This window comes from Pteropus alecto, unplaced genomic scaffold (assembly GCF_000325575.1).
Source record: "Pteropus alecto unplaced genomic scaffold, ASM32557v1 scaffold125, whole genome shotgun sequence".
Taxonomy (NCBI): Eukaryota; Metazoa; Chordata; class Mammalia; order Chiroptera; family Pteropodidae; genus Pteropus; species Pteropus alecto.
Window position 1 is genome coordinate 7,621,974 of NW_006436888.1, and position 8,615 is coordinate 7,630,588.

Genomic DNA, 8,615 nt, shown 5'->3' on the forward strand with positions numbered 1-8,615 from the left:
ACTCACTTTCTGCAGAGTTATGGTGAGGCCCCAGTACGCAGAGGGCAGGGGAGGAGAGGCTGGAGGGAACCCTGCCCCCCAGGATGGCCCCTCCCCGCTTCAGAGGCGGACAGCGGTCACTGGAAGGGCTCTGGCCGGCCTGGCGACGGGGGCAAGGTCTGTCTCCCCTCCTCTGAAACTCTCTGTGCCTGACCAGGCCACTCAGCGTTTTAGGAAGCCCCTGTCCTCCAGGGGGTCCAGTAGGGAGCCACCTCGGGGACAGGGCACTAGAGGTTGGGGGTGGGGTGTAGAGCAGGGCACTCTCCCCGGATCAGCTCTCAGGCCCAGGACCCAAAAGAGCTCCAGACTGCTCCACAGGCAGAAACACTCTCTCTAGCCACCTGGGCCTGCCCTCAGCTCTTTGTGGGACAAAATCCTTCTAAAACACCTAGTTCAGCGACAGAGAAGAAAAAAGCCTCAAGCTCAGAGTACGTCTGAGCCTGGCGAGTCCCACTCAGGGCGTGACCCCCGAGGCCTCCCACTGGCGGCCGGGCGGCTTTCCTCGCCCTTTTCCCTCCCAGTCCATCATTATTTTCATTCCGTCTGATAAAGGTCACTTGCTTCTGATAAGAGGGTGAATTCCCTCCTGCACCTGTTACTGCATCGCCACGGAGGCTCCTAAATGCACTTAGACTTTGCCGGGAGGTGACGCAACCCTCTAATGGAGGGGCCTCGTTAAGGCGGCGGAGGGGGCAGAGAACTCACACTTCTAGTGCCATTGTCAGAAAGCAGACACCCTGGGACGGAGAATGCGGGGCACTGGACCCTCTCGGAGGAGACGGAGGTTTAGGCTGAGGGTCCCACTGACTCGGGCCGAGCTTCCTGAGCAGCCCGTGTTGGCCCAGCACCTGGGGACCTGGGCCTCCAGCTGACACCGCCCGAGGTCGTGGGGCCTAGAGGGGGCCTGGTGGGCGCTTGCGGTGGGTGGACAGAGGCCTGAGCCCCAGCCCCACGCACCCACCCTCCAGCTCCTAGACTGAGCTGACTCCCCAGAGCTGCTCTCTCCAGCCCAAAGTGGGCTGTCCCGCCAGCCGGCCGAGTCTGTCCTGCTGTCGCCCGGCTTCTGGCCCACCCCCTCCTCTCCCTGGACAGCACAGCGACCCCTGAGGAGGAGAGCCTTGCCCGCTGGCTGGCATAGTCCCCGGGGCCCGTGGTGCCCGCCTGCCCCCCAGAGACCCGCTCACCCAAGCTGCCGGTGCAGAGGCAGTTGTGGGTCCGTGGCTGTGGCTTGGTCTGGTGGCTGTCGAGGATCTGCTGCACCAGCTGCTCCACCGAGAAGCCCGAGCTGCTGTTCCCATTGCTGCAGGTCCACTTGATGCCGTGGACTGAGGGAGAGAGACAGGGCGGTCAGAGGCCAGGGCTGCGGGAGGCGGGGGCCGGGGAGGGTGGCGCCTTGGCCCACCCTGAGCAGCGCTCCCTCTCTGCTGGGAGGCCGCAGATGAGCGTGAGGAGGGAGGTGGGAGGGCCAGGCTGCCCCCCCCAGACCCCGCTGCCCTGGGGAGCTCTGTGCTCTCCCTCCCTTCCCTGGGGTGTCATCTGGGGGGTGGACCGCCTGGTGATTTGCTTTTGTCTTCCCCAAGTCCAAGTGCACCAAGGCAGCTCATCAAAGGGTCCTGGAGTGGAGGAGAAGGGGGTGAAGACTGGCGAGAAGAGGTGATGGGCGGCTGAGGGGCCGCCCCAGACGGCGGGGCCTGGAGACTAAAGAGGAGGTGGAGGTCGGGGGTCTGGCCCCGAGCAGGGTGCTGGGGAGGCCGCCCAGCCCAGGAGCGGAGCCCTGCAGCTTCCTGCTCTCACCAGACTTCTTGGCCTCAAGGGGTTGGCTGCAGGCTGGGGAGGGGTCGAAGGGGATGGGACTGAAGGTCCACACGTCCCCGAGGGTGGGTGCCCACTGATGACCGGCCAGTGGGACAGCTGTCCTGTGGTTATGGCTCAACCCTCCTGGACCCTAGAAGTCTGCTGTCCCTGGTGTTGGGGTGAGGAGCCCGGAATGGCTGAGGGTGGGCTTTCCACCTTCCTAGCAGGATGGGGCTGGAAGTCTAAAATAAGTGGACTTGCTCTGCTGAGTGTGTGGACGAGCTGAGTCTCACGCCCACTCTCTCCGCTCTCCTTTCTCAGGTGGAGCAGACCCGGCCGAGAGGGGTCTGAGCCCTGGGCTGGCACATGGGCCACGTGGCACAGCTCAGCTCTCTCTGATGGCTCTGGTGGGGCTTAGTCCCACAGGCAGTGAATCCATCGCTCTGGGGGTGGGGTTCCAGGAGGGACCCAGGTTGCTCATGGTGGGAGCAGGTAGTCAGGACAGAGGCCGAGCAGGGCCCAGGGTCGCACGAGGGAGAAGGATTCTTTTCTCCTTTGGCTGAGCTTCTCTCACATGGACCCCAGGGGAAACACTGTCACCACCTGCATCACCTGCCCTTGTGTGGGAGGGGCTCCAGGACGCAGATGCACAAGGAGGCTGCCTATGCAGTGGGTGGGCGCTGGGTCTGGTTCGTACCTGGATTTGAGCCCAGGTTTAGGTCTTTACTTGCCGTGTGAATTTGGGCAAGTCACTCAACCTTTCTGAGCCTGTTTCCTCCTCTGTGAAATGGGGATATAATAGTATCCGCGGCACAGGGTGGAGACACCTGATCTACCTCCCGTCGTGTGCACCCAACAAAGAGCCGCTGTTGTCACAGCCGTTCTCGGTGATGATGGCGATGATGCTGACAATCGTGGCACGCAGCAGGCAATGCTGGCCTTGCCCTGCAGCTTGGGGGGTGCTGTGGGAAGGGGGGTTCCCGGCTCAACCCTGACACGCTGCGGAGGACCGTGGGGTCCACCTCGTGCCCCTGATCCTTGTCAGCACCTTTGTACAGAACTTCAGTGGTTTTTCAGAGAAAACCCCACGTTCGATGGTTGCCGTCTGCCGAGAGTCCCTCAGGGTGCTTTCCCTTCTCCGCACACCTGCCCCAGGTGTTTGCTCACAGTCCTTGACTTCCTCCCCATCCTCCAGAGGTCCCGGGAGCTCAGCCCCCGGCACCCCCACCAGCACAGGGCCCGTGGTCCTGGTCCAGTGGGGCTTGGATTCTGGCAGGTATTCGAGGGGATGGAGGCGGTGCCGATGGCTTCTGTCCCCAAGCTAGCTGAGCTGTCTGTGTTCTGGATTTCACGTCGTCTGTGCCTGCTCAGCGCTCTCTCGAGGGGGAGGCACATGCAGGGGGTGGTGGTGGGTTTACAGCCCACCTTTCCCCAGGTGAGCAGCTCTGCCTTGGGATCCCTCAGGGAACTCTCTGGTAGCCCCAGGAGGCCTGCACTCCGGCTGGCCCAAGCCCGCCTTGTCCCTGGCTGCTGGAAGGGAAGGCCCAGGCTGTGAGTTGCAAACCTCGTCACAGCTGTGGAGCCCTTTTCTCCAATAATCCTTCACCCGGAAATCCAACATGGAAGACAGACAACAGCAGAGGGGCCCTGGCAGAGGCAGGAGTGAGGGCCAGGGCGCACCGGCCCGTCTGTGTGTCTGGGGCCACCTTGGCAGAGACCTTACCTGACTCCTCATATTATAGAGCAGAAAACAGAGGCTGGGGGTGGGGCAGAGCTCAGGCCTCAAGGGCCCCCTCTTCCAGCACGACAGCACAGGCAAACGACCGGTCCCAGCCCAGCGTCTGTCCCCTGCCCCAGCCCCAGCCCCAGCCTGGAGATTCTGATGTCCTTGGTCTGAGCTGGTGCCGGGCTTTATTTATGTATTTAAAAAACAAACAAACAAACAAAATTTCCCCAAGTTCCTCAAATGAAGTCAGAGGGTGAACACACAGCTTTGTCCTGAGCCCAAATTCTGCAGGTGCTGCAGGTCTGAGAGAACCCCCCGCCCCCCCGCACCAGCTCATCATGGGGGCGCCTACTCCAGGGAGACTTTGAACGAACGCCCATCGCAAAACCAGACCAGGTGTTCTCGGGAAAACCCTCGAGTCTGAACCAGGTGAGCCCGTCTCTGGTTCGGACTGCACGGCCGCGCCCCACCCGAGGGTCTTGGGTCTTGCTGGAGGGTCCGGCCGTTCTGAGCGGGCCCCGCCCCGGGCCGACAACTGTGCTCAGACCGGGCTCCTCCTCCGGCCCCCACGGGGGTGCGGCTACTGCCTTTTTTCCTGCTCCTGCTCCCCTTCTGCTGTGAAGGTGAGAAAGTGAAAACCCAGTGAAGGGTGACGGACTGCAAGCCGGAGAAGTTCTGGATGCTTCATGCAAATCACCCACTGTCTTGGCACAGGCAATATGCAGATTGCCTCCCTCCCCTTCCCGGGTGGGGGGTGGGGGTGGGGAGAAGCCCCCTCCTCAGAGGTGGCGAGTCGTTAGTACTGAATATCAAATACTATCAAGACGGCTTTTAACATGTCACGCTCCGCTTCCCGCCACGTAATGAAGCAGCGGGATGAGAGAATCCCACCGGGAAAAGAGCCTTCGTGAGCGGAAGGTTAATCGCCGCATCGGCGCCCCTCGCCCGCCCCGCCCCCTTCCTGAAGGCAGCAAGAGGGAAACGCATTCAAAGCCCACACGGATTAGACGGATTAAACGTAAGGTCACGGCCTGCGGTGGGGGCGCAGAAGGAGAAAAGGGAATTCCCAGAAAAGGCACCTCCTGGTGGCTCTGAGTCACAACGGTCCCCTCCGCTCACGGAATCTCGCTGGCGGGCAACCGGCTCCTCAAATCCAGGCCGCAGTGGGCCAAGTGTCCCGGAGGACGTCTGGAATGCTTGGGCCCAGCTCTGCCAAGTTCCCGGTGGAGGGGCCTCTCTTCAGCTCCCCCCACGCATGGGGCCGTGGTTCCTGGGCTGCTCAGGTGGTGAAGGGGGACCCCGTGCCCACAGGGGGAGGGACCGGAGAGGTAGAAGGTGGGTGTGCCTAGGCCAGGCCGGCTCCTCCACTGGCCTGCACAGGAAGGGGGAGGCCAGGAGGGCCGTGCCAGACGCTGGAAGGCAGGGTGCTGTGGGTGCTCCTGTGGGTTCCCAGCAGTCCTGTTGCTGTGCTGGGACGCACGTGCCCGGGCCCGACGCTGGCCCTGGCGGGGCTGGTCCGCAGAGCCAAGGCCGGAGTGGCCGTCACAGGAGCCCGATGGCCCGTACTCGACGCTGACCCTAATTACCACCCACAGCCAGGCAGCAGCGTTTCCACTAATATGAATAATCAAAATGAAATCAATGACAGCAGCATGTGGCCGTGCTTTGGAGAGCATCTTCTGCCGAGCGATTTACTCAAGAGGTGGCCGACCGCTGGGAGGGAGTACCTGAAATCTGGAGGAAGGGGCTGGGCGAAGATGTGGGGTGACCCTGCCTGGGCTGGCTGCCCGCCAGGGGCTGCTTGGGTTATGTCTGCTCTGTCCCAGCCTTGAGGGACAGGTGGAGAGCTCTGGCCAGGCAGGATAGGCCTGAGCCCAGGCCAGGCTCCCCTGTCGCCCCCTGCATGGACGGAAGTGTGCCCCGAACATTCTTAGGCTGAAGCCCTGACTCCGATGTGACTGTATTTGGAACCGGGCCTTTCAGGAGATGATTAAAGTAAAGTGGCATCATAAGGGTGGGTCCTGATTCAACGGGACTCAGGTCCTTGTAAGAAGAGGAAGAGACACCAGGGCTGAGCACACACGGGCACAGGCCCCGTGAGGACACCCGGAAGAAAGGCCTCGCTGCACACTAACCGCCTGCCGACACCTCGGTCTTGGGCTTCCAGCCTCCAGAACCACGAAGCAATGAATTTCGATAGGAAAATTAATGCACTTAAGCTTCCCCAGGCTTCCTGGCGCCGCACACTTGGGGTGTGCGTGTGCGTGCCTCCAAGGGGCTCTGAGATCAGGGACTTGCCAGAACGTCCCCTCCTCTGCATTTCGCCCTTCCAGAGCAGCCCAGCTCAAGCTCCACCTCCCCCTGGAAGCCTTCCTAGGTACTGCAGCTCTCGACCCCCTGGAGCCAGAGTCTGAACGATGTCAGGACCTTGTCGAGTCGTCCGCTGCTTTGTCCCCATGACACTTGGCATGGAGCGGAGGCTCAGTAGCGGCTGGCTGAGGGGACACGGGAATGCGCAGTGTCCAGTCCATCACGGCCTCTCTGGCATTGTTCTACCGTTGCTCCCAAGAAGCTATAAGCAGAGCTCCCGTCTCAATAATGAAAATCACAAAAACGATACCTATCGGGCTTATGCTATGGACCAGGCGCCGTGCTAGGTTCTTTATATGTTGACTCCATTATAAAGATAAATAGATCACGAAATTATCCACCCCCTATCGAGGATTTACTGTGGACAGGGCACAGGGCGGAGGCTCTCAACATGAGGTCCCAGCAGCACTTGGGATCCTGTTAGAAATCTATGTTTTCCAGCCCCATCCAGAACGACTGGATCAGCAGCCCTGGGGATGGGGCTCAGGTCTGTGTCCCAGCAGGCTCCGCAGGGGACTGGATGACAGCCCGAGTTTGACCCCCAGAATAGACTTTACAGCTCTCATCTCTCATCAACTCTTTGAGGGAGAAGTATCGTCCGTTTCTGATTCGAGAACTGAAACGTGGAGAGGTCTGCAACTGCCTGGGGTCACGCAGCAGAGCAGCAGGAGCGGGCAGCGGTTCGGAGTCAGGGACCCAGGAAGAGCTAGATGGCCCGGTAGTGGGCGGCGAGGGACGGCTGCCCGTCAGCAGGCTGAGATCCTTTCCACTGGAGGCTACGCTCACTTCTCTTCCTGGATGGAGGGAGTCAGTTTACAGGGGGGCTGGTGGCTGTGCCAGAAACACAGGAACCTGGGGCTGGCCTAGGCGCTGTCCCCCAGCTCACCACCCACTCTGCTGTCCCCTGCCCTCTCTGACTATAGAAGGTGGGAATGGGGAGGGGACAGACACTCTGAGGCCTCTGGCTCCTCCCTTGTGACCTTTCTCACGGGGGCTGGGACCTCCCAGACCAGAGGAAACTGGCCAGGCCTTCCGGGGTGCAGGGTGGGAAGTGGGAGTCGGGACCTGCTGTGGACCTTGCTCCTGGAAGATACGGAGCCGGCAAGGGAGGGAGGGAGGGGGCCTGTGCCAGGGGAGTCGCAGGCTGGACCCGGGCCGCTGGGGTTCCGGGAGGCCTGACCGCATTCATCACGGAGACTGGGCTGAGTTGAGGGGAAACTTCTTCCATAGACAAGAAACCTGAACGAAGACTTGTCCCAGAAAAGGTGGGACTCTGTGGGCAGCGTCTGGTTCCCACAGGGGCTCCCTGCCTCGATTTCCGGTCCTTAGGGGAAGGGCGGGGCTGAGAAAGGGAGCCCACCGAGCCACAGATGAGGGGGCTCAGGGGCGGCTGTCTCTTGGTTGTCAGTGGAAGCCACAGATGTGCACGGCCGCCGTGGCCGCCCTAAGCCGTGGTGGGACCTTAGCGAAGGGCAGGGCAAAGCCCTGGGCTCAGGGCCTGAGCTAGCTGTGCGGGGAGACGGGGCTGGAACCCAGACGCGCCGAGAGCCCGCGGCCGTGCTGGCCTTGCATGCGTGCGGCCTCGGGACAGCCTTTCATTCCCCTGGGCCTCAGTTTTCTCATCTGCAAAATGGTCTGCCCGACGACGTGTCACTGTTCCGCAAGGGGCTTTAAAGACATTCAGATCAGTGGGCCCCACGGCCAGGATCCTGATTTGGTGGTGTCCATGGGAGATCTGAGGCAGGGTCAAGGGCCCCGAGGGAGAGGACCCTTTCTGCTCCGAAACGTCATGCCTGGAACACTTTGGAGAGGAAGCGGACGAGGAGTTAGAAAGGAGAGCTCGAGGACCGGTGAGAGCCAGCTGCCTGTCCCCTTTTCTCCGAGGGGTGGTAACTTCTAGAAGGATGACAGGCCACGTCAGCTGCAGCTTGGGTCACTACGGCAACAGCAGAGGCGGCACCTGCTGAAATGGACATTTGGCCTTCTCTGCACAGGAAGGGGTTTCTTGGTGCCGTGGTGAGCAGGTGACAAGTGGCATGTTGGGGACAAAGACAGTCTCCCCCGACAGAGGCTTGTGGGGTCCCCTTCCTCTTCGTTCCAGTCGGCCTGGGCTCATCCAGTTCTACCATATACTCAGTGCTCGGTAAAGACCCATATACAGAGGGTGGCCGCGTGACTTGCTGTCCGGGCGAGTCACCGTGGAAACCAACAAGGGTGCCGTGATCATTTCGCCGGACAATGGTGTAACGCGGGATGTGCCCAGGCAAGCGGACACGCGTGGTCACACCTTGTGGTCACACTGTTTAGGAGCCGCGTGAGTGGGGCGAGGCTGAGAGAGCGCCAAGTGCCTCTGGGTGCCCGAAAAGAGCCCAGCTGGATTCCTCCACGTTGTTGACACTGGAACGCTGTCTCCATGGCAACAAGGTCAGTGGGAACCGGCAGCTGCTCTGGTTTAATTCCCACCGTATTCTTGTTGACAGGAATAAAGGCCCTGCTTCTGATTTCTTGGTTCAACTGGATAACATTTTCATTAGATTTAACTTCTCACATCCAGACACCCGCCTACTATTCCATTTCTTCATCTCACCCTCGACTCTCATTTGTCGTCTTCTGGTTCTGAAGCGCCGGGGACGTATGTGGTGTGTCCCGAATGGGCTTGTGACTCCTGGTTCTGAGTGTTGGAGGG

General features: G+C 61.0%; 1 protein-coding gene across 1 annotated transcript in view; it reads right to left on the reverse strand.

The window, feature by feature from the left end:
• Positions 1-8,615, reverse strand: part of LOC112481771 (calmodulin-binding transcription activator 1) — a 436,830-nt gene that overhangs the window by 2,362 nt on the left and 425,853 nt on the right. Inside the window, exon 5 of the mRNA XM_025048577.1 lies at positions 1,224-1,364. Coding sequence (XP_024904345.1) covers positions 1,224-1,364 — 141 coding nt within the window. The remainder of the gene's footprint in view (positions 1-1,223; positions 1,365-8,615) is intronic.